A 26501-nucleotide genomic window follows, 5' to 3' on the forward strand; every position below is an offset into this window, starting at 1 on the left:
GGAGTGGAATGTGGGAGTGGATTAATATCAGGATCACTACATCATTTTGGGAGACTTTAATATGGTTGAGAGACATGTAGATATGTGTGGGGGGAGCACCATTTTGATGGGCCAAGAGAAAGGCAAATGGGATGAGCTGAGAGGGAAAACGAGGTTGGTGGATGTGTGGACTTTAGGAGATTGGAGAGATATTCCTGGGCATACATATTTTAGCTTGCAATATATACGCTCTTCTTTCAGGATTGATAGACTCTTCTTCAGTCATCATCAGCAGGCTTCATGGATCCCCCATACTCTTAAGGGTTTTGGTTGACTCTAGCTCAGTCACCTCTGATCACATGCCTTTGAAGTGGAGCTGACATTCAACTGACTGGGAGGAATCCGAATTGAATCAGTTTCCAACTAGGAAACTGAGAGTTAATAACCTCTTGCTTAAGGATAACCTTTTTGTTGGCTACACCGAACAAGCCATTAACATATTAAAAAAGAGAGGAATGAGTGCAGGATCATGGAGAATCTTTGCTAACGAGATGTAAGGGATCATTAGAGCTGTTGGGAAGTTGAGAGCTGAAGAGAGAAGGCAGGAAAGGAAGAATTGGACCAAGCAATTGGAATGTCTTCAAAGGAAGACACAGATTGATAGACTCACTGAGGAGGATGAGTCAATCAATATTTTAGGTATCAATGTGCCTTGAAATAAGAGGATGAAGAGTGTGCCAGAAAGGAAGAGAGTTTGATAAAATGGAAAACCTTCAACAATAGAAGAAAACGTGAGAGATTTCTATTTAAACTTGCTTGGGGGAAAAAGAGTAGAGAAGTCACGGGTAAGATCTTAGATGGGGGAGGGCAACAGTTGGAGGGTATTGGGCAAATTGCAAAAAAAGGGTAGAATTTCTTGGCTCTACTCTTAGTCTTAAAGAAGACTGCTCTCATAGAAGGTTTCAGGCTGAGAATAAGCTCCTTAGGCTGGTCAAGCATAGTGTGGATTCTGATAAAGCAAGATGGTTGGAGAGAGATGTGGATATTGAAGAATGCTGGGTTGAGTACTAGTAAAGACTAATGATAAAGACATGCAAACCTTTTGGGAGGATTGGTTACTTGGGAAGTGGGCAGTCAGTGATGATGAATTTAGTGGGCTAGTGTTCAACATTATCAGAACTTGCATCTTATGGGAAATTTGGACTAGCAGGAATGAAACAGTATTCTTGAGGGCTACATGTACACGGTTGCAAGATTCAGAGTTGATGTATAAATGTGTGTGCATGTGCTGGTCTGTATGTAATGTTAATAAAATTAGATCTCTAGAATTGGATTTGTTGATTCAGAACTTGCAGAGGAATATGCTTTGAATGTTTCCCTGATTCTGGCTATGCTTCAAACTACTAGGGTTCTTTCCCTAATGATGGATTGTTGGTTGCAGGTGAGATTTTGGGTTGAGAAGAAAAGGCCTTCTAAATTTGGACCTAAAACTCAGAGATGGTACCGTAAGGAAAAACAAATTGATTACACATTTGTTGCCTTTATTGAGAACCCGGTTGGCACTATACCCACAATCAAGGTTTGGTCAAAGCATGGGAGAATGCTAGAAAAACAGTCCCCTCGTGGTTGCACTAGTGATGCCATGATGGAGGCTTGTTTACTGCTGGGCTGGGGTATCAGATCTCTTGGGAACAATCTTGTTTCTTATGTGAAGATGAAAGACGAGACTTTTTATGTCAAACCTTGAATGAGGTGAAAAAAGAGTAGATAGTAAGTTTTTTGGATAATATAAATAAGTATTATTGGTAAAAAAAAGGACTAATGATAAAGACAAAGAAGAAAAGAAGATGTGTGTTCTCTCTACGTATATATTCCTAATAAAACTAAAACTATAAATACTTTTTTTTTGGGGGGGGTTTTCTATTCGTCAAAAATATTTGAAGAGATATTCCGAGGAACGATTCAACCACGGATTTTCAGAATTGTACCATAAAATCTTGTTAATTCGCCGATCTAGGCATGTGATCGAAGCATGGGTGGAGCAGGAGAGAATCGCAGAGCAGGGAAGGAGATCGAGAACGAAGAAGCCACAGAGAATGCAGAGCTTGTTCTCTTCCAAGTCAAAGAGTGTTATGTCTACCTGGTATACCTGCACTCCCTGCCTCCCCCCTCTCTCTCTCTCCTCTCACACACACACACACACACACACACAAAGATTTGATTGTACACCGTTTCCCCCCTCCCCTTCTGTGGTTGTTGCAGAAATTGGTTAAACGGAAAGATCATCCCTTTTTTGTTTTGTTTTTGGGGAGGTGGGTGGGGTTTGTGTGTGTGTGTGTGTTAGTGAGAGAGAGAGAGAGAGAGAGGGAGAGAGAGAGATCCCACACTTTGTTTCCCTCAATCGTGATTGTTTTGCCAATTAAGCTTTCATCGGCATATCATTAAAGCATCAAAATATGGTGAATCTGGAATTTCTGGAGCAACTTCTTTGTTTCACCACAGTGACCTTAGAACATCGAAACATGATGAGTCGAGAATTTAGAGAGGTCTGATTCTCAAGCTCCATCCTGCAGATCCTACACATTCTCTATACCTTTACCTCTCCTTGGCAAATATATTGAATTTGAGGCTAGACCAACACCATGCCTGAAGCCCTGTCTTACACTGCCAAGACCCACTATTGAGGTTAAGGCTTGAGCCAGACCTAGGTGTGATCCAGGTCTTGCCCAACATTGGTAGTACCCCATTAATGATCTAATTTTATAATAGATACTAGATGAAATATAAGCACACCACCCACCCACGCCCCCTCCCCCTTCTTCCCTTTTTTTTTTTGGCCTTCACTGGCCCTGGCGTGCACCCAGTCCTTTTGAGGTGGGGCCGGCTGACTGAACTAGGGACCTTGCTGGTGGGACTGGTCACACATGTGTGCAGTCATGAGCCTGCCAGCAGGTTTCAGTTTCGCAGGTGAACCTATCTTAAAAGGACCAGGCTTGCTCATCATGGCCTTTGTTGCCCCATGCTAGATAAACCGAGGCCACCATCCGTCAAACAACCCCCCTCATTTTGGGGGAGGAGAGTACCCCAGGGTCACCAGCATCCGGAGCTCTGATACCATTTTGGAGGACCAAGGGCCAGTCTACCTGGCAGAATCAACCACAAGGTTCTCATCAATGAATGCATGGGGTTCAACTCTGCAAGAGATCCACCAGCCAATCCATCCCGCGGGGGGTGTGGAAATGAAAATGCCAAGAAGCCCATTGTGGCCTATAGCACAGGCTTCACATGCTACGTGGGAAAAACCAAAGCTGCTACCCACCAAACCAACTCCCTCCTACGCATGTGATAGATGCATTTCTTTAATACCCCCCTCATTTCAAGCAAGAAGGAGAGCGGTCCAGGTCCAGGAGCAGCTGCAACCCAAGCTTTGATACCATCTTGGGATACCGACAGAGTCAATGGCCAGCACAACCAAAGAGATGTTGTCTCCTATGCGTGCTGTCATGAGTGTCCTCTGGTTGCGCTGGCCACCGACTCTGCTAGGTCATAGCCTGGCCGTCTACATACCACGTATGTAGTGCCAAGGATAATGAGATCATACATAAATAATAGAAGACTAGTGAAACCGGCCTCTGATAGAAAACCAGAGTGCGGTAGAAGCAATCACCCGTCCACTTGTAGTCTAGATGAGAAACAAAACACAGATTGGAGCTAGAGTGCCCAAATCTGAAAACACAGCGACACCTGTTGGCCCCAAAGCTTGGCGCCCCTTGCGGTATTTCTTTATTCAATTATAATAATATGAATGGCTGAGTACAACACAAAGACCAGCCAAGAGTTTACACCTGTAAGTCCAATCTGACGGCCCACAAATCCTTCTCAGCACAGAGGATCTATGCACACAGATCTGTGTCCTCAAGCAACACACTGTGCCTCCCTCTGATCAGCCAAGATCACAAAGCAGGCCAGCCATGGGCATACATCTGGCATAACTCAAGTGCATGATACATCTTCTCAGCTCAAACATACATGTGCTGTCCAAACTCTGTCTCAACCCTTGTCAATCTGCCATACCCCTCCTCTCACAAGGGGCCAGATAACACATATCTGCAACAGACATCAAGCAGTAGAAAGAGAGATAGATGAACAGAAACAGAGCTTACCAAGTTCAGCTCGTGAAACAACACTGGAGGAAGCAACAGCACCAATCTGTGCTTGAACTTGCCTGTATCCTCTTCCTGATGTCCACTCTTATGCTGTCCTTGAAATATACAGATCTGAAAATCAGCACAGTACCCGTCTGCACCGCCTCGGGATACGTGCCAGGAGTTGTACTTGCACAAACAGCCGGCTGTCCACTCTTGTACCTGCCTGAATCAGAGTAAACAGTCTGTCCAGCACCTGTTTGCACCACCTGCAGCAGCCTGCAGCAACTGTACTTGCTGTACCTGGCTGTCCGTACACTGTACGGCAGCCGTACAGTGTTGTACTGGCTGTTGTACCTGCTGGTACAGTCTGTCCAGACCCTGTGCGCAGAGAATCCAGCAGAGAGAAGAAGACCCGCCGCCTGTACTAGAGAGAGAAAGAGAGTGCTTACACAGATCTGGCCGTACAGTGTTGTACGGCTGATCTACACTCAGAAAATCAGCAGCAGCACACAGAAAAACAGCCGCCTTTCTCCTCTTGAGCTTTTCCACGCTTCTTCTCATGCGCATTAAGGAAACTCCTCTTTTACTCCACGACTCCCAAAAAGGGAAGAGAGAGAGAGAAGAGAGAGAAAACTCCTCCCCAAATTAATCCCTAGGGCCCCAAATTTTAATAAGTTCCTAGGGCCACTAAGGCCTAGGGGCAAACTCCAATAAACATTAAAACTTAATGTTTCTAGTTCCCCCCTTCACACCTAGGGATGTCCACACATCTTAAACACTGTCCGGGCACCCCCCATGTGAATCATAAAATATTCTGACTGTGCAACCACCATGCCCACACTTGTCCTGCTCCATTTTCACAGGGCCATGACATACCCCCCTCTTGAAAAATGGCAAGCGTCCTCGATTGCATTCTGGTGATGCATCAAAATATCCAAAGTGAAATATACAATATGGCAAGATCAGCGTCCCAATCTCTCTAAGCCATACACATGTATCAACATTCACTGCAAACCAATGGCATAGTAATAGTCCAAGTTGTATACCACTGTGAACCATACATATCCACAAAAATCTCCATGTGACTAGTACACATATATCATAGAAGTCCCATAAACAGATGTACTGTCAGCCTCAGTACCTTCGGATGAGATAAAATCTGCACCAAGCGACCTCTAGATGTCATCTGAGCCTGTCTGTATCAAGGGAGTGGAGGTGCTACCCCCCTCTTGAGCATCAGGTAATGCTCCAGACCCATGCTCTGCTGAACCTGAATGAGCCACAATAAGAGTCGGCTCTAACTCAAAGGCATCGAGATAAAGCTGCAAAACCTGAGGTGAATCTGTTAAGTCACCTTCCTCCATCCACTTCGCATCCATCGGTGAATAGTTCTTGAACTTCACAAGATAGCGACGGGAAACTTTACCTCGTACCTTCCTTTCTTTATGTGCCAATATCTGCTCTGGAATCAGAACCTCATCAAGTTCCTCAACTTCCGGCTGACCCTCGTCTGATACATCCTCAGGCACATCCCCACGGAAAGGTCTAAGAAGACTCACGTGAAAAGCATTGTGAATCCTCCAGTGATCTGGTAACTTCAATCGATAGGTTACCTCACCAATCTTTTCCAAAACCTGAAAAGGCCCATAATATCGCATGCTCAACTTAGGGAATAAGCGCTCTTTACCCTTCATCTTCTTGAGTCTAGCCTTTTCAAAGTGCAAAAGAACCCAATCACCCAATGCAAACTGTAAATCACGTCTGTGACGGTCTGCGGCTTTCTTTTGCTTCTGCTGAGTTTTCTGGAGGGCCAACTTAACTCTCCGATAAGCTTCATCCAAGCTCTCCACATACTGATCAATCTCAAAGATCTTATCCTTTGTATGCAAAATGGGTGGAACCTTCTTCCCTCCTTCTACAATCTCAAAAGGCGCCTTGCCTGTCGAGCTATGTACAGTGTTGTTATATGCAAACTCCACCAAAGGAAGATACTTTTCCCATTGTTGCTTGTGCTCTGACACATAACACTTGAGAAGATCCAACACTGTAGAGTTAGCCTCTTCTGACTGACCATCTGTCTGTGGATGAAATGACGATGAAAACTTGAGAGTTGTACCCATGTTGTCAAACAACCCTCTCCAAAACAAACTCGTCATCCGTGGATCACGGTCACTAATGATAGACGTAGGCAAGCCATGATACTTGAAGATGTTCGCCATGAACAACTTCACCATATGATCCACTTTAATTGTCTTCCTCACGGGAATGAAATGAGCCTGCTTACTGAACCTGCATATGATAGTCCAGATGCCATCATTTCCCGTTTGTGTCCGTGGAAGATCAAATACAAAATCCATGGCAATGCTCTCCCAAGGTCTATCTGGAATAGGTAAAGGCTGTAATAACCCAGGTGTCTTCTGACGGTCAAACTTTACCTTCTGACATACGATGCATTGCCTCACAAAGGCATCAACATCTCTTCTCAAGGTTGGCCAATAAAAGAAAGTCTCTACTGCTTTGACCGTGGCGTCAATACCTCTATGACCTGCATACGGTGGAGCATGACTTTCAATCATAACCTTGAGTCGCAATGGCCACAGTCTGCCATGCATCAATAAAAACCCATCTCTGAGAGTATAATGCTCATGCCGCTGACCCTCAGACATCTGATCATACAACCTTTCAAAATCCTCATCATGGGCATACTGCTCTTTCATTTCATCAAGCTCATGATGATAAGCAAGTGAAACTGCAGAGACCTGTGGCTTGCGTGACAAAGCATCTGCCACTACATTTTTTTTGCCTTCCACATGCACAATCTGGAAGTGAAACATTGACAAAAAGTTTGCCCAACGCATATGCTTCTCTGAAAGCTTAGTCTGCGTGAGGAAATATCGCAAGGTCTGATGATCTGTCTGCACAGTGAAATCAGCCCCAAGCAAGTAGTGTTTCCAAGTAGAAAGAGCGTGAATTACAGCCAACATCTCTTTCTCATACACCTGCAAATGCTTCTCGGCATCTTGCAAAACTCTACTCTCATAGGCTATCACATGTCCCTCTTGCATGAGAACTGCACCAATGCTACTTCCACATGCATCACACTGGACAACAAAAGCCTTTCGGAGGTCCGGTAACACCAATACTGGGTCCGAAGTAAGCTTTTCCTTGAGCTTTTTGAATGCTGTAATTTCCCGATCAGCCCATCTAAACGGAGTTGCTTTCTTCGTCAAAGCATGAAGAGGCGAAGCAATTTCAGCAAAGTGCCGTATGTAACGCGTGTAATAGGAACACAATCCTAGAAAGCTGCGTACATCATGCACGGTCCTCAAAGCTGGCCAATTAAGTATTGCTTCCACCTTGGCTGGATCCATACGGACTCCATGACCAGACACAATATGCCCCAAGAAATGTATCTCCTGCAAAAAGAACTCACTCTTCTTGCCATTAACCACCAACCTATGGTTTCTGAGTTCTGCAAACACAATGGCCAAATGCCTTCTATGCTCTTCCTCAGTTTGTGAATGCACAATCATGTCATCAAAGAATGTGCCCACAAACTCTCTATGAGGCCTGAAAATCTTGTCCATCATTCTGTTAAATGTGGCAGGCGCATTCGTTAAACCAAAGGGCATAACCAAGAACTCATACAACCCAAATGTGGTTCGGAATGCTGTCTTATGCACATCCTCGGGTCTAATGCGTATCTGATGATACCCGCTTTTCAAGTCAATACGACTAAAGACTGTGGAGCCCTGTAAGCGGTCCAAGATGTCATCGATCCTCGGTATGGGGAATCGATTCTTGATGGTATTCTTATCCAGCGCCCTGTAATCTATACACATGCGCCAAGAACCATCCTTCTTCTGCACTAAGAGCACAGGTGAGCAAAAGGGTGATGAGCTAGGCTGAATCAACCCCTTATTGAAAAGCTCCTGCACCTGACTCATAATCTCTTCCTGTTGGGCTGCACTAACACGATACGGCGGTCTATTCGGTGGAGTACTACCAGGAATCAGATCTATAGCATGATCTTCTGGCCTCTCAGGAGGTAATTCTCCTGGCAATGACTCGGAAAAACAGTCTTGAAACCCACTTAAGAAATCAGCCCTGGCCTTATCTAACATTGACAAATTAGACCTAGACTCATCATCCTGTGCATCCTTTACATAAATCAAGTACGCGGAAAGATGCTTTTTCATTACTGATGAAATCGCCGAAGCGGATACAATAGGAACAGATTCCTCTTTGAGTTTTACATCCAATACATGCTCTTTTCCTCTATGAGTCAGAGTAATTTTCCTATTGTAAGTATCCACCACCGCATGTACCCTGTGGCACCATGGCATCCCCAACAAAACATCACAACCATCCAAAGGCATGATGAAGAACTCCTCGCTGTCCACATAACCCTGCAAATGAAGCCGAAGCTTCCCAATAATAGGAGTGACGGGTTCTGCATACCCTGGACAAGCCATATTTGCCTCATGTAACGGCCCCATCTCCTCTGCGCGAATCCCCAATCGGCCAGCCAAATCTGGTGAAATGAAGTTGGCTCTAGCACCTGTGTCAAAGAAGATCAAGGCATTCTGATCTCTCACTTTGCCCCATGCCCTGCACAACTCTGTAGCTTCACCACCTAGCTGCTCCCCCACAAGATCAGGAACTAAGCCTGTAGAAGGCTTTGGTTTCTTTGGCTTGGGCTCTCCTTTATTGTCAGGGTCCTTTTTGGACGTTCTTTTGGGACAATTGAATGACATATGCCCCTCTTCAGTACAGTAAAAACACTTTTGAGCATCTCTCAAAGCCTGTCTTTCCTCAGAAGTCCTTTTGGGCATTGGCAACTTCTTATACTTTGTCTCTGAAGACCCTTTAGCATCACGAGAAGCATGCCCAAATTTTTCAGCTTTCTTGCCCAATTTCTTACTGCCTTTAAACCCAGATGAACCACCTGTGAGTAACGCATTAGCTGTCATAGCATTTTCAATCATCTGTGACATGTTCGTTACTCTTGTCTTTATACAATAATCTCGTACCTCCTTGGGCAGCCCACAACAATACTTCTCTACCTGCTCAGATAATGGCACGGCACGATAAGAAGTCACTGGGAGTAGAGCTTCCCAAAACTTCTTGTTATAATCCTCCAAACTATCACACTTTGAAGCATCCAGCTTGTGCCATGCGGTCATAACATCCACCTCAAATGTAGATGTGAGCCATACGGAAGAGAAAACCTGTTTGAATTGGACCCATGTGGTGGGTGCTATGCCCTGCAAAAGAAGAGTAGACCACCACTGCAAAGCATTGCCCTTGAGAAAAGTGGCAGCTTTCCTCACCTTCGAGGACTCTGTATAATTCCCACCAGAAAAAGCAGCATCAAACTGCTGTAAAAAGGTAAGTGCCTTCAATTTATCCTTGGCCCCACTGAAAGTGTCAAACTTCACTGCAGCTCCCCCTTCCTTGTAATCCTTCGCCTTTCCCATAGGCGTTAGATTATCATATGGGAGTGGTTTCGTAAGATTGCTGCCCCCAACATTCATACCCATCATTGGGTCAACATTTCCCATTCCCATGCCAGGCATACCATACATTCCAGCCATGTTTCCATACATTCCACTATGCATACCTGGCTGCATGCCACCAAACATATTGCCTTGCATCCCAGGTTGCATGCCTGCAAACATATTTCCAGCCATACCGGACTGCATACCACCATACATATTCCCTTGCATGCCAGGCTGAAAATTGGCTCCAAAAGGCCCATACATACCCATGCCTCCCTGAGGATAACCCCCAGTCATGGATTGAAACACCGAGCCACCACCAAAATAACCTGGATGCATGTTCTGCTGAGGAATAGGTGGCTGTCCATAGAAGGAACTCTGAGAGTTTGCACCATAAGCGTGCTGCATATTCGGAAACTGGCCAAAAGATGGTTCCTGTGGGATGGCACCACTATGACCCTGAGGAAGATTCTTCGAACGAACCTTCTTCTTCTTTTTCTGGGGCTCTGTGCGGGGCTCTATGCGAGATCTCAAAAATTCAGCAAATCTCTCACTCTGTGTGAGCTGCATAAAAGTATCCATAACACTAGCCAAGCGATCTTTGAACCGAGCATCATCATCCTCTTTACCATGCACATCTTCTGGCTGTGTTACATCCTCATAAGGCTCAACATCTGCAGCCTGTTCTCCTGCAAAGATATCCTCAGATACATCTCTTTCAGGAGAAGTCTCTTGCTCTTCTTCTTCATGATAGAAGTACTCTTCCTCTGTATCAGACATGATTGCTGAATTTTCAGCGATGGCTTTCTTCAAAGCAACCACGAGCTCACCCCCTTTAGAAAGTTGATGATTGGTCCCGGGGACGGAACCTTGAAACCGGCCTCTGATAGAAAACCAGAGTGCGGTAGAAGCAATCACCCGTCCACTTGTAGTCTAGATGAGAAACAAAACACAGATTGGAGCTAGAGTGCCCAAATCTGAAAACACAGCGACACCTGTTGGCCCCAAAGCTTGGCGCCCCTTGCGGTATTTCTTTATTCAATTATAATAATATGAATGGCTGAGTACAACACAAAGACCAGCCAAGAGTTTACACCTGTAAGTCCAATCTGATGGCCCACAAATCCTTCTCAGCACAGAGGATCTATGCACACAGATCTGTGTCCTCAAGCAACACACTGTGCCTCCCTCTGATCAGCCAAGATCACAAAGCAGGCCAGCCATGGGCATACATCTGGCATAACTCAAGTGCATGATACATCTTCTCAGCTCAAACATACATGTGCTGTCCAAACTCTGTCTCAACCCTTGTCAATCTGCCATACCCCTCCTCTCACAAGGGGCCAGATAACACATATCTGCAACAGACATCAAGCAGTAGAAAGAGAGATAGATGAACAGAAACAGAGCTTACCAAGTTCAGCTCGTGAAACAACACTGGAGGAAGCAACAGCACCAATCTGTGCTTGAACTTGCCTGTATCCTCTTCCTGATGTCCACTCTTATGCTGTCCTTGAAATATACAGATCTGAAAATCAGCACAGTACCCGTCTGTACCGCCTCGGGATACGTGCCAGGAGTTGTACTTGCACAAACAGCCGGCTGTCCACTCTTGTACCTGCCTGAATCAGAGTAAACAGTCTGTCCAGCACCTGTTTGCACCACCTGCAGCAGCCTGCAGCAACTGTACTTGCTGTACCTGGCTGTCCGTACACTGTACGGCAGCCGTACAGTGTTGTACTGGCTGTTGTACCTGCTGGTACAGTCTGTCCAGACCCTGTGCGCAGAGAATCCAGCAGAGAGAAGAAGACCCGCCGCCTGTACTAGAGAGAGAAAGAGAGTGCTTACACAGATCTGGCCGTACAGTGCTGTACGGCTGATCTACACTCAGAAAATCAGCAGCAGCACACAGAAAAACAGCCGCCTTTCTCCTCTTGAGCTTTTCCACGCTTCTTCTCATGCGCATGAAGGAAACTCCTCTTTTACTCCACGACTCCCAAAAAGGGAAGAGAGAGAGAGAAGAGAGAGAAAACTCCTCCCCAAATTAATCCCTAGGGCCCCAAATTTTAATAAGTTCCTAGGGCCACTAAGGCCTAGGGGCAAACTCCAATAAACATTAAAACTTAATGTTTCTAGTTCCCCCCTTCACACCTAGGGATGTCCACACATCTTAAACACTGTCCGGGCACCCCCCATGTGAATCATAAAATATTCTGACTCTGCAACCACCATGCCCACACTTGTCCTGCTCCATTTTCACAGGGCCATGACAACTAGGGCCATCATCATCCCTCCTTCGCCAATTTTCGTGGATTAGAGTGGTGGAGGTTAAGCGCGCAGTGGGGTGCTCTACTGGGGTGGAGGTTAAGCACGCATAGCCATAGTGGCAGACCTCAAGACCAGTTTGACTAGCTGAGTCGGTGGCAACCCAAGCTTTGATACCATCTTGGGATACGAACAGAGTCAATGGGGTTCATATGCCCTATCAACTACCTTTCTGTTGTAATAATTCTTTCTATTCGTTGTGATCCTTGGTGCTAGGCTTCATTATGGTTGAGTTTGCCTTGTATCTCCGGAGTTCTGACAGAAACTCAGTACACAAACCTTTGTATGAATGTATGCTGTGTGTGTGTGTGCCGGGGGGGGGGGGGGTGTGGGAGCATATATTGATACCAAGTTCTACACCCACTATTGGGCATTGATGATGCTAGTGGGGATGTCGTAGTATCTAGTCCATACTATGCATGATGGAGTTGATGGTTTATTGTCTTGTGGATGACTACCATGAGGTTATAAATTGCACTTTCTTAGTGGGGATGTCGTAGTATCTAGTCCATACTATGCATGATGGAGTTGATGGTTTATTGTCTTGTGGATGACTACCATGAGGTGAATTTGGGTATGTTCTTGGATTCATCTAGGTATATATACTGGCAGAGTCAATGGCCACCACAACCAAAGGGATGATGTCTCCTATGCATGCTGTCATGAGTGTCCTCCGGTTGTGCTGGCCATCGACCTCGCAAGTCAAACTAGTCCTTAGGTTTGCCAAGACGTTGAAGATCCATGGAATGTATTCACTCTGGTTCAGTCAATCTAATGCCTAAATTTTGCTGCTGATGTTGTTGGAAGGTGATGGCCTGGCTGTCTACATACCACATGCATAGTGCCAGGGATAATGAGATTATACATAAATAATAGAAGACTAGGGCCATTATCATCTCTCCTCACGAATTTTTGTGGCTTGGAAGGGATTAGAGTGGTGGAGGTTAAGCGTGCAGTGGCGTGAACACTACTGGGGTGGAGGTTAAGTGCGTAAGGGCGCAGTGGCTGACCTCGGGACTAGTTCGACTAGCAGAGTCGGTCGCAACCCAAACTCTGATACCATCTTGGGATACCGACAGAGTCAATGGCCAACACAACCAAAGGGATGCTCTCTCCTATGCATGCTGTCTCACGAGTGTCCTCCGGTTGTGTTGGCCACCGACTTCGCTAGTTGAACTAGTCCTGAGGTCTGCCAAGACCTTGAAGATCCATGGAATGTATTCACTTTGGTTCAATCAATCCAATGCCTAAATTTTGTTGTTGGAAGGTCATGGCCTGGCCGTCTGCATACCACAAGCATAGTACCAGGGATAATGAGATCATACATAAATAATAGAAGACTAGGGTCATTATCATCCCTCTTCCACCAATTTTCGAGGCTTGGAAGGAATTAGAGAGGTGGAGGTTAAGCGCGCAATGGCATGAACACTACTGGGATGGGTGACCTCCCGGGAAGTGGCCCCCAATTTCCAACATGGTATTAGAGCCAAGGGAGAGCATGTTGGGACGTTGTAAGCGGAGTGGTCAACTTGATAATTCCTCTCGATGGAGCTGAACGAAGGCCGAATGCGTGATGACTAAGAAAGCTACGTCGTGCTGGTATGCCCGGAGTACTCACTAGAAAGTGGGCATGTGCTGGAATAGCCTGGTGACATCTCTGTGAGAGTAGGTAGACCATTGAGCCAAGTGTCGTTAGAGCCTCTGGGTACCCCCTGTCCTGGCCATCGAGGGAGGCTCTGGGTACCCCCTGTCGTGGCCAATCGAGGGAGGCTCTTGGAAGGTCATGGCCTAGCCGTCTACATACCACATGCATAGTGCCAAGGATAATGAGATCATACATAAATAATAGAAGACTAGGGCCGTTATCATCCTTCCTCCACCTATTTTTGTGGCTTGGAAGGGATTAGAGTGGTGGAGGTTAAGCTTGCAGTGGCGTGAACACTACTGGGATGGATGACCTCCCAGAAAGTGGCCGCCAATTTCCAACATATGTAGCCCAATTAGAGGACTCTATAGCAAACTTCTTCTGCATTTCTGTATGTGATAAGCTTATGCTCTTTTTACATGCTTCAAAACACGTTGAGGCTTCATTTATAATGCTTTTCTAAGGTTTTTCTTTCAGTGTTTAAAAAGGCTTTGCTAAGCAAAATGCAAAGCATATTGTCCATTGGATGGACATGCTACTTTTCCCAAATTTTTCTTACTTAAGTCAGTTTTTCTTGGATTGATAGATACCCCCAAGGAAAAGTACCGCCTCTTACAGGTAAAATTTTCTAGCACTTGGCACTCTATCTTCAAGGGGCAAAGAGGTGGGAAGGATTTGAAGCTTTGGTTTGGCTGTGTGTGCAGGGCAGATGAATGGAACATAAACAAATGGGATTGGGAGGGCTCCTTGAAAGTCGTCAGCAAGGGAGAAGACTGCACTATCAGGCTAGAAGACAATACTACAGGCATGTGCTACTTTACCTGCATGGCAAGGCATGGTTGCATGTCTCCAATGTGTGCCCAAGTAGGTGGTGTGGTAAATGTGAGAAAAAACTATACAATGTGCTGTATTCTGGGCGCTGGTTGTTATAAATTGGTTTTGGTGTGGTTGACTCGTGGTTTAGGGTTTGCAGGAGAGTTGTATGCACAAGCTCCAGTGCGAGGTGATCAACCCCTCCCCATTGAAGCTGTCATTGACAGTAGCAGGTAGCCCGAGTTGCTCAAAGTATCACATATACATTATTTAGATGCCATGATACATGGTGTGTGAGATGTAAAGAGGTGGACCGTGGGTTGCATGGTGTGCTGAAATTAGGTTTTCTTACAGGTTTTTTGTGTTGCGTGTAGAGGACAACTCTGGTAAGCATATGCCTTTTTTTTTTGGAATCTTTTCCATCAGTGTTTAGAAGATTGGATTGGTCTATAAAGGGTGGAATTTTGGCAGGTCCGCAAGCACGTCATGCATTTATTGGGATCGGATTTCGAGAAAGGATTCCTGCATATGATTTCCAAGCAGCTCTTTATGATCATGTGAAGTGAGCTCTTATATCCTTCTTTTTTGCTACGCGAAGGTTTTGTAAGATGTACACTATCAAAATGGTCATTTTAGGCTGGGCATTTGATGAATGCATCCACTAGTGAATGTCTGAAGCTCTGCATTGAAGGAGGATGCTCCTTTGACTTGACTTGTGAACATGTCTCGGAGAGTCCTGCACACGCTGAGTGTCAGCTGGGACTCTCTGCTGGGAGCCAAAGAAGTCAGTGATAAATGTGTGTACAGTATCCCACATCTCGGGCTGCTGCCTCAATAGTCTCTCTGTGGTGTGTCAACTCCAGTAGATAAAGTCCCAAGCATCAACTCCACACACACACAGAGAGAGAGAGAGAGAGAGAGAGAGAGAGAGAGAGAGAGAGAGATTGATTTTAACGTGCACGAAAGACCCCGAGGGTCTATGAGACCAAAAGTAATATATATGATATGTGGGTAACTGTATACCAACAAAATATGAAAAGTAGGAAACTAGACCCAAAGAACAGGACCTATCCACTACGTGAGTCCTGCATGTATCCAATAATAGTACCATTCTCCTCCATGGCAGAGGGCTGTGGTGAAGTTCACCTCCCGTGGTCCATGTCTCCAGTGTATGTACTGGTCTGTAATTGATGGGTGGAAGATCCAGATCTACGGGGGTGGGGACGTCGAGCTCTCAGAAGGGATCAAGCTCTATGTCTGTACAGTATCCCACATCTCGGGCTGCTGCCTCAATAGTCTCTCTGTGGTGTGTCAACTCCAGTAGATAAAGTCCCAAGCATCAACTCCACACACACAGAGAGAGAGAGAGAGAGAGAGAGAGAGAGAGAGAGAGAGATTGATTTTAACGTGCACGAAAGACCCCGAGGGTCTATGAGACCAAAAGTAATATATATGATATGTGGGTAACTGTATACCAACAAAATATGAAAAGTAGGAAACTAGACCCAAAGAACAGGACCTATGCACTACGTGAGTCCTGCATGTATCCAATAATAGTACCATTCTCCTCCATGGCAGAGGGCTGTGGTGAAGTTCACCTCCCATGGTCCATGTCTCCAGTGTATGTACTGGTCTGTAATTGATGGGTGGAAGATCCAGATCTACGGGGGTGGGGACGTCGAGCTCTCAGAAGGGATCAAGCTCTCTCTCTAGTGACTCCATGGCGATGGCTTGTGTGATCCCTCTGTCCATGGGGGGCCTGAGTGGCCTCTGTTGTAGGCTGAGGCAATTTAACAAAGTGTGTAATGGAGGTCTGAGAAGCATCCTGCTGGCTGTGACCTCCTGGGCGCTGTTTGAGTAGGGTGTCTGGATGGATAAAAATTCTCCAATATGCATCTTCCTATGCATAGAAATTAATTCTAATGGACATAACACTTTTATAATAAAAATATTTCTAATATGTATTTTTCTATGCATAGAATGAAAATAACACTTTTAACACCTATCCATCCATTCATTCTTTTATAAAAATCAACTTTTGTGGGAATAACACTTTTATCAAAATCTTTTTATACATCTATTTATGCATAAATTCAATTTTAAGAAAAATAACACTTTCGAAATAAAAATATCAAAATTAATGAGAATAACTCTTTTGAAATAAAAATAAATTCCTTTATGCATCTTTCTATGCATAAAATCAAAATCAATGAGAATAATTGTTTTGAAATAAAAATATTTTCCTTTAGGCATCTTTCTATACATAAAATCAAAATTAAATGAAAACAACACTTTTATAATAAAAAGAATTTCCAATATGCATCTTTCTATGGATAGAAATTAATTCTAATGATAATCACACTTTTATAATAAAAAAATATCCAATATGCATCTTTCTCTGCATAGAAATTCATGTGCCGATGAAGGTATCTAGGGCTTATAATAAATCCATCATCAGAAACTACAGGAAGTGCACTCTATAGAACAGGACTTTTGTGAGGTGCTTTGTAACATGCGGAAGTTTACAGACAAGGATTATGCTTTGATTAATGGAATTCAGCACCTTCAATCTTGATGATGAATAGCACAATATGAAGAGGATAGAGTAAGTGCCTGGAGGAATACCTCTACATCTTTTCAGCGGGTTACAAATACGTGCGAGACATGCACTGAAATCATGTGCAGGACATGCTCACTTGACCATGACCATGTATGGGACTTGTACATGACCATGACTGAAACCGGCCTGTACTACTGACTGGGCGGTAGATCTTCTTCAATACACACGGCTTTCACGAGTTTATGTCGTCACTTAATACCTTAGCTTAAACACAGAGCAAAAACAACAAAATCCTGTGAACTAGAATGTCCCCAGGAGCTGACACCGACACCAGATAGGCCCCAAAGCTTGGCGCCCCTTTCGGTATTTATTTATTCTTTAGAAAAAGAGATTTTTACAAGGTATTGAGTTTGCTGAATTTTCTGCACATTCCTGAAAATTTCGCCAGCATAACTGTCCCAAAACTGACCCAAAATATGTCAGAATCATTCCAAACCACTTCTGACCTCTTCAGTACGTCGAAACCCTCTCAACAGAGCATAAAAACCAGTAATTCAGCTTGCTGTAATTTCTGCACAGCACTGAAATTTACTCTGTTTTGCACACATATGGCCCTCTGTTCACTCTGGAATCCATCTGGCTTGACCTTATTGCAATCCGGTACCTTCTCGGGCTCCGAAACAGCCCAAAAACAGTCATAAACAGCAACAATAAATTGCTGAATTTGACACCTGCTTTGTGGGGTTATGACCCCCACAGGTACCCGCTATGGTACGGTGGTTAACCGCGCCTGTTCCTATCAAAGGAGGCTCTTGCCTTAGCCAGGAAGCATGAATTCCTCACAGCTGTACATACACATAAGAAAGCCTCTTGCAGGCATAATCATTCTGAGAGAGTAGAGGAGTGGTTTACAGCCACGTATGGCTCACTGCATCAAGGCAAAGGGAGTAGGCAGCTCTCAATAGCCCTTAACCTGCTTCAATCCACCTGCAAACTCACCAAATGAGCTCCCACAGAGAGAAAACGAGTGCTCAGCCTCCCACGAGTGGAAAGTTTTTTTTTTAAAATGTGACAAATGGCACCTTAATAAGCAATTTCCTGCTTTGGACTTCCAGCCTAAAAATATCCTGGCCAGCTCATCAGCTCACTGCAGGTCTTTGGGGACTATTGTTCCCCATTTAATTGCCCTCCTTTTGACGCGAACACATTTCAATTCCGACATAGGCCAAAAATAGCAGGTTCCCCTAAAATTTAGGAGATGTCAGAATCGCGTCCCTCTGATCTTCTGGATGCTCTTCTATCTCTAGAGCACTGACAAATTCCAAGTGCACTGCCCTCTAGCAGAGATATTTATCTGTCTTCTTCTTCTTTCGACCCACCCTTCTCTTAGCCTTAATCTAATGTCAATATTCAGTGCCTGTAAACCTTAGGCCATCCAAACTTAGACTCTCTCACTGAACTTTAATGCTGTCCACTCCGACTGAGCAATGCAGACATTTTGGATTCCAAAAGGGGTTTCTAAACAGGAAACCAATCCGATAAAGAAAGCAAAAACAAAGTTAGTCATTGCCACAGGCTCGTGACATACCCCTCTCTTGAAATCGCAAATGTCCTCATTTGCATGCGTCGTATACATGTTTCCAGTTAACGAGATGAACCAACATCAAGTTAAGACATGTATACTACAAGCATGGTCATTGCTCTGTCGATGAACCCAACACTAACAGTGACATTCAGTCACACTGCAATATAGTTCACGTAGAGTCTAAATTCAGAAATACATGTTGACAAAACCAAAACCATAGTACTGAAACATATGCCAAAATTGGTGACTACATGTATCTATTAACTGAATAATCCACAAGACAAAAGATAGACTAGCTGTACATGATCGATGGAGCAATTGTATTATAACAATCTATACAGTTCCTCAATCAATGGGTCAAGGTAGGCTGCAGACTAAATGCCTCAAGGTAAAGTCCCAATACATTAGGTGACTCAGCGAGTTCACCCTCTTCCATCCACTTAGCATCCAAAGGTGGATAGTTTCTGAACTTCACCAAATAGCGTCTAGCAGCCTTGCCTTTTACTTTCCGTTCCTTATGTGCCAAGATCTGTTCTGGAACAAGAATTTCATCAAGTTCTTCAACTTCAGGTTGATCTTGAGGTGGCATATCCACTGGCACATCACCCACAAAGGGTCTAAGAAGACTCACATGGAACGCATTGTGAATCTTCCACTGCTCAGGCAATTTCAGCCGATAGCATACATCGCTGATCTTCTCTGTTACTTGAAAAGGCCCATAATACCGCATACTCAGCTTAGTAAACAGGCTTTCCTTGCCCTTACGTTTCTTAAGTCGTGCCTTTTCAAAGCGTAACAAGACCCAATCATGCTCTTTAAACATGAGCTCTCGGCGATGCATATCTGCTGCTCTTTTCTGCTTAGCCTGAGTCTTCTCAAGGGCATGCTTAATCTTCTTGTATGTCTCATCCATATTCTGCACAAACTGATCTGCCTCAAAAATCTTATCTTTTGTATGCAAAATGGGGGGCACTTTCTTGCCACCTTCTACAATCTCAAAAGGTGCTTTGCCAGTTGAAGAGTGCACTGTATTATTATATGCATACTCAACCAATGGCAAATACTGCTCCCACTTTGCTTTCTGCTCTGATACATAACACTTTAGCAGATCAAGGACAGTAGAATTTGCCTCTTCAGACTGCCCATCAGTTTGCGGATGAAACGAAGAAGAAAACTTCAACGTGCTGTCCATGTTCTCAAATATGCCTCTCCAGAAAAGACTAGTCATTCGTGGATCACGGTCACTAATCACAGACTGTGGCATCCCATGGTACTTGAAAATGTTGCACATAAACAATCGTGCCATCTGCTCTGGCTTAATCTTCTTTCGAACAGGAATGAAATGAGCCTGCTTACTGAACCTACATATAATGGTCCATATTCCATCATTCCCTGTCTGTGTCCTAGGAAGATCAAACACAAAGTCCATTGCTATGCTTTCCCATGGCTTCTCTGGAATAGGCAATGGCTGTAACAGCCCTGGTGCTTTTTGCCTGTCAAACTTGACCTTCTGGCAAATCACACACTGCCGTACATAATCTTCAACATCTCTTCTCAAAGTAGGCCAGTAAAAGAAAGTCTCAGCCGCCTTAACTGTAGCATCTATACCACGATGTCCAGCATACGGAGGAGAATGACTCTCTGTCATCACTTTCACTCTCAGTGGCCTAGTGACACACAGTCTCCCATGCATCAACATATAACCCTCTTTGAGAAGATAGTGGTCATGAGGTTGTCCATTCACAATGTGATCATAGACTCGGGCAAAATCCTCATCAACAGCATACTGCTCCTTCATGTCATCTAACTCATGATGATAAGGAATAGACACTGCTGAAATCTGTGGCTTCCTTGATAAAGCATCTGCCACAACATTCTTCTTGCCTTCCACATGCACAATCTGAAAGTGGAACATAGACAAAAAGTTTGCCCATCTCATATGCTTCTCCGACAATTTTGTCTGAGTCAGAAAATAGCGTAAAGTCTGATGATCTGTCTGAACAACAAAATCAGCACCTAAAAGGTAGTGTTTCCAACTTTCTAGAGCATGAACTACAGCCAGCAGTTCTTTCTCATAGACCTGCATAGTCTTCTCTGGCCCTTGTAATATTCTGCTCTCATATGCCACTACCCTTCCTTCTTGCATTAAGACAGCACCAACACTGCTGCCACATGCATCACACTGGACAACAAATGACTTCCTGAGGTCTGGCAATATAATCACTGGACTAGAAGTCATCTTTTCTTTCAGTAGCTCAAAAGCTGAAATCTCTTTCTGTGTCCATCTGAAAGAGACGTCTTTCTTTTGCAGAGCATGCAACGGTGAAGCAATCTCAGCAAAATTTCTGATAAATCTCCTGTAGTAAGAGCATAAACCAAGAAAACTTCTGACATCATGCACAGTCTTCAAGGCTGGCCATGTCTTGATTGCCTCAACCTTAGCAGGATCCATTCTGACCCCATCCTTAGACACAATGTGCCCCAAGAACTGAATCTGTTCCAAGAAGAACTTACTCTTCTTGCCATTCACAAGCAGTCTATGACTACGTAATTCATTGAACACCTCTGACAAGTGGTCTCTATGCTCCTCTTCCGACTTTGAAAAGACAATCATGTCATCAAAGAAGGTGCCAACAAACTGTCTAAACGGTCGGAATATCCGATCCATCATCCGATTAAATGTGGCAGGAGCATTCGTCAGACCAAATGGCATCACAAGGAATTCATACAGGCCAAAGGTCGTCCTGAACGCAGTCTTATGCACATCTTCAGTTCTAATCCTGATCTGATGGTAGCCACTTTTCAGATCTATCTTGCTAAACATAGACGCGCCTTCCAAGCGGTCTAAGATGTCATCAATCCTTGGAATAGGGAACCTGTTCTTTATGGTGGCCTTATTCAAAGCGCGGTAATCTATACACATGCGCCATGAGCCATCCTTCTTCTGCACTAAGAGCACAGGAGAGCAAAAGGGAGATGAACTTGGCTGTATCAACCCTTTTTCCAGCAGCTCATTCACCTGGCTCATAATCTCTTTCTGCTGCGCTGCACTAACCCTGTACGGAGGTCGATTCGGTGGACTACTGCCTGGAATCAGATCTATACCATGATCCTCTGACCTCTCTGGTGGTAACTCAGACGGTAATGAGTCAGAAAAGACATCACTAAATTGTGACAAAAATTCAGATCTGTCTTTCTCAAGTACTGACAAATTTGACTCACTTACTTCATTCAAATCACGTGCAAATATCAAATACGCAGAAAGATGATTCTTTATTACCGAGGTAATAGCAGAAGCTGAAATTATAGGTACAGACTCTCCTTTGAGCTTAACATCTAGCACATGAGTCTTCCCTCTACTTTCCAAGGTCACAGTCTTCTTGAAGGAATCCAAGATGCCATGCACTCTGTACAACCACGGCATACCAAGCAATACATCGCATCCCTCAAGCGGCATGATATAAAAGTCTTCTGCATCCACATAAGACTGTATATGCAGACGTAACTTTCCAAGGATGGGTGTCACAGACTCTGAATGGCCAGGACATGCCAAACCTGCCTCAGCTGTGTATCCCATCTCATCAGCTCTGATGCCCAACTGTGCAGCCAACTGTGGGGAAATGAAGTTTGCCTTTGCCCCAGGGTCAAAGAAAATGAGAACATGCTGATCTCTGACCTTTCCCCAGGCTCTACACAACTCACTGGCATCTGTCTGAGGTCTATCCCCTAGCATATCTGGCACTAAACCTGCCGAAGGGGTGACCTTCTTTCCTTTCTTGTCTTCTTTCTCTTCTGAGTCAGCTGGCCTTTTCTTGTCAGGACAAAACCTTGATATGTGACCAGCTTTCTCACAGATAAAGCATTTACCCTCAGTCCTTAAAGCCTGTGTTTCCTCTTCAGTTCTCTGCTTAAACTGAGGCTTGCTGCTCTTCGACTGACGCCAAAAAGCCTTGGCTAATTTCTTCTTTGCTGATCCAGCTTTACCTGTCTTCTGAGGGCCCTGCTCATCAACCTTTTCAACCTGTTTGGCTGCTGAAATTCTGGCTGATTTGCCCTCTTTGCTGCTGCCCCCAAAACCACTAGTCTGACCCAGCAACAGTGCATTCCCTGTGTTTGCATTCTCAATCAGCTGAGTCAATGTGGTAACCTTGGTCTTTGTGCAATAATTGCGCAATTCTTTTGGCAGGCCACAACAGTACTTCTCTATCTGCTCAGTTAACGGCACAATTCTATAAGAAGTGACTGGCAACAAAGCTTTCCAGAACTTCTTATTATAATCCTCGAGATCCTTACACTTTGAGGCATCCAAACTGTGCCAGGCTGACATCACATCAACCTCAAACTCATTGGTTAACCAAGCTGCAGCAAACACTTGCTTAAAGCCAACCCAAGTGGACGGTGCCTGACCTTGCATCAACAAAGTGGTCCACCATTGGCTAGCATTGCCTTTCAGAAAAGTGGCAGCCTTTCTCACTTTAGAAACTTCTGTGAAGTTCCCTCCAGCAAAGGCAGCATCAAACTGCTGTATGAAGGAAAGTGCTTTAGTCCTGTCTTCAAAGCCTCTAAAAGTGTCAAACTGTACAGCTGCTCCACCTTCTTTGTATGGCTTCGGTTTATCAACAGTAGGTGCTGGCATCATTAGGACACTATCCGATGGCATCATCATCCCTCTGTCACCCACAAACGGGTTTGACTGTACAAGAGGTGGTGGCTGATTTTGAAAAGCAGCCATGCCAAAAGTGCCCTGTGGCATTCCAAAACTGCTCTGAACACCCTGAAAACCTGGCTGCATGCCAATATTGCCATACATGGGGTTTGGCATAAAACTCTGTGAACCCCCAAACACAGTTCTCTGCTGGTAATCCACTGTTCCTGGCGCATAACCAGCCATGCTCTGAAACACAGAACCGCCTCCAAAATAGCCTGGATGCAAGGTAGGTGGTGGAAATACCTGCGGCGGTGCCTGGAACTGACTTCCCTGTCCAAACTGGCCAACTAATGGCTGCTGTAAGGTGGCGGGCTGCTCAACAAAAGCCGGCACAACTGGCGTTTCAGCCACCTGTTCGTGAACAGAAGGAAGTACTGGTGCTCTTTCCACTGACCCCACAAGCTGCCTTGCCCTTTCTCGTGAGTCGGCAGGATGTACACTGAGTGTCTGAACCTCAACAGGTTCTTGCACTAACTCTGTAGCCCCAATGGGCTGAGTAGATTGAGGAGGTTGCAGAAACTCCAAGAAACGTGGATTCTGCATGACCTGGGAAAACATACCCACTGCTGCTAGCAACTGAGCTCTGAAAGCAGCATCCTCATCTGCTCTGGCTCCCTGTGGTATAGGCATGACAGGAGGTGGCACTGCATGAGACGGCCTAGACGGCTCTCCAGCCTCTGAAACCACTAGAACCTCTCTTCTTTCCTGGGAGGAAGAGAACTCCTCTCTAGCTTCTTCACGTCGGTCAGCCATCAGTGCTCTGTGCTTCTACCCAGCAGGCCCAGGCTCACTTCAATAAAACAAAGTGATGTTTGTCCCGGCAATGGAACCATGAAACCGGCCTGTACTACTGACTGGGCGGTAGATCTTCTTCAATACACACGGCTTTCACGAGTTTATGTCGTCACTTAATACCTTAGCTTAAACACAGAGCAAAAACAACAAAATCCTGTGAACTAGAATGTCCCCAGGAGCTGACACCGACACCAGATAGGCCCCAAAGCTTGGCGCCCCTTTCGGTATTTATTTATTCTTTAGAAAAAGAGATTTTTACAAGGTATTGAGTTTGCTGAATTTTCTGCACATTCCTGAAAATTTCGCCAGCATAACTGTCCCAAAACTGACCCAAAATATGTCAGAATCATTCCAAACCACTTCTGACCTCTTCAGTACGTCGAAACCCTCTCAACAGAGCATAAAAACCAGTAATTCAGCTTGCTGTAATTTCTGCACAGCACTGAAATTTACTCTGTTTTGCACACATATGGCCCTCTGTTCACTCTGGAATCCATCTGGCTTGACCTTATTGCAATCCGGTACCTTCTCGGGCTCCGAAACAGCCCAAAAACAGTCATAAACAGCAACAATAAATTGCTGAATTTGACACCTGCTTTGTGGGGTTATGACCCCCACAGGTACCCGCTATGGTACGGTGGTTAACCGCGCCTGTTCCTATCAAAGGAGGCTCTTGCCTTAGCCAGGAAGCATGAATTCCTCACAGCTGTACATACACATAAGAAAGCCTCTTGCAGGCATAATCATTCTGAGAGAGTAGAGGAGTGGTTTACAGCCACGTATGGCTCACTGCATCAAGGCAAAGGGAGTAGGCAGCTCTCAATAGCCCTTAACCTGCTTCAATCCACCTGCAAACTCACCAAATGAGCTCCCACAGAGAGAAAACGAGTGCTCAGCCTCCCACGAGTGGAAAGTTTTTTTTTTAAAATGTGACAAATGGCACCTTAATAAGCAATTTCCTGCTTTGGACTTCCAGCCTAAAAATATCCTGGCCAGCTCATCAGCTCACTGCAGGTCTTTGGGGACTATTGTTCCCCATTTAATTGCCCTCCTTTTGACGCGAACACATTTCAATTCCGACATAGGCCAAAAATAGCAGGTTCCCCTAAAATTTAGGAGATGTCAGAATCGCGTCCCTCTGATCTTCTGGATGCTCTTCTATCTCTAGAGCACTGACAAATTCCAAGTGCACTGCCCTCTAGCAGAGATATTTATCTGTCTTCTTCTTCTTTCGACCCACCCTTCTCTTAGCCTTAATCTAATGTCAATATTCAGTGCCTGTAAACCTTAGGCCATCCAAACTTAGACTCTCTCACTGAACTTTAATGCTGTCCACTCCGACTGAGCAATGCAGACATTTTGGATTCCAAAAGGGGTTTCTAAACAGGAAACCAATCCGATAAAGAAAGCAAAAACAAAGTTAGTCATTGCCACAGGCTCGTGACAATGACTCTCTCCATGACCATGTGGGGGACTTGTTTGTTGAGATTACATGGTGTTGAGAGAGAGAGAGAGAGAGAGAGAGAGAGAGAAGAGAGCACTATGGAGAGAGATTGCACAACACGATGATGAATGAATTATGATAATACTTCCGTGCTTTTATAGGCATCAAGCCTCATGTTTTGACCTAGACCTTAATAAGGGATGTTCGTACCATAAGGGGGTGTTCACACCAATGGACACACTACTAGACTCCGAAATACCAAACAAACTCCCCTTCGGAGTGATGAGGTAATGTCTGGAGAGCCTTCAATAGTCCCTATACTCCAACACTAGCAAAGAAACAAGACATGGTCCCCGCTTCAAACTTAGAGGCTAGTAAGCATGGCTTAGAGGCGAGTGAGAAAGGCTCCGTTTGAGATTATTTATGGCAGAGTGGTATTGCCACCCATCCTTCGTACAAAGGATGAGATTTTTGTAGCTGATGAATATGTTTATGACTTGGATGTAGCCTTTGGTCAGGTACGGACAGCCATTGCAAAGTCACAAGATAAGCATAAAATGGCTGCTGACAATTATAGAAGAGACATGCAAGTCAAAGAAGGTGATTGGGTTTTGCTGAAATTTGAGAAAGCTAGGCTTCGGAAGAGTCCAGGGCGAGAAGGATCATATCCTAAGCTTTCTCCTCGCTATTATGGACCCTTCAAGGTGATTCAGAAGATCAATGAAGTGTCATACAGGCTTGCTTTGCCTAGTCACTGGAAGATTCACAATGCTTTTCATGTGAGTCTATTTCGGAAATATGTGAGGCCAGATCCTGACGAGCCTGTCATAGAAGATCCGCCAGAGATTGATGAGCTTGAGGAGATCCTCCAGCCAGAACAGATTGTTTTTCACAAGGAGCAAAAGCTACCTGCCAGCAAGCTTTCCGGGAGATACCTTGTGAAGTTTAAGAATTATTTGCCTATTGATGCAAAATGGGTAAATGAGGACTATTTTGTT

General features: G+C 44.8%; 2 protein-coding genes across 5 annotated transcripts in view; one reads left to right on the plus strand and one right to left on the minus strand.

Moving 5' to 3' along the window:
- The first annotated feature begins 1878 nt into the window (after positions 1-1878).
- LOC147618878 (Adaptin ear-binding coat-associated protein 1 NECAP-1) overlaps positions 1879-26501 on the plus strand; it is a 55213-nt gene continuing 30590 nt past the window's right edge. The window contains exons 1-6 of one of the 4 annotated variants that reach the window (XM_086773975.1): positions 1879-2122; positions 14185-14216; positions 14303-14403; positions 14563-14644; positions 14766-14797; positions 14883-14973. In XM_086773975.1, coding sequence (XP_086630101.1) covers positions 2012-2122; positions 14185-14216; positions 14303-14403; positions 14563-14644; positions 14766-14797; positions 14883-14973 — 449 coding nt within the window. In that variant the 5' untranslated portion in view covers positions 1879-2011. The remainder of the gene's footprint in view (positions 2123-14184; positions 14217-14302; positions 14404-14562; positions 14645-14765; positions 14798-14882; positions 14974-26501) is intronic. The other 3 variants (XM_086773976.1, XM_086773977.1, XM_086773978.1) reach the window with 3 other exon arrangements.
- LOC147618879 (uncharacterized) lies at positions 18573-19551 on the minus strand. The gene has a single exon (XM_086773973.1). It carries the CDS (start codon positions 19467-19469, stop codon positions 18906-18908), a length of 564 nt encoding a protein of 187 aa, XP_086630099.1. The 5' UTR covers positions 19470-19551; the 3' UTR covers positions 18573-18905.

The sequence above is a fragment of the Cibotium barometz genome, chromosome 34, assembly GCF_041138505.1.
Source record: "Cibotium barometz isolate CiBa-2024 chromosome 34, ASM4113850v1, whole genome shotgun sequence".
Classification (NCBI taxonomy): Eukaryota; Viridiplantae; Streptophyta; class Polypodiopsida; order Cyatheales; family Cibotiaceae; genus Cibotium; species Cibotium barometz.

What these genes read in the sequence shown, in the direction of transcription:
- LOC147618879 (XM_086773973.1), bottom strand. Translation starts at nt 19,469, where the DNA reads ATGGATGAGACATACAAGAAGATTAAGCATGCCCTTGAGAAGACTCAG.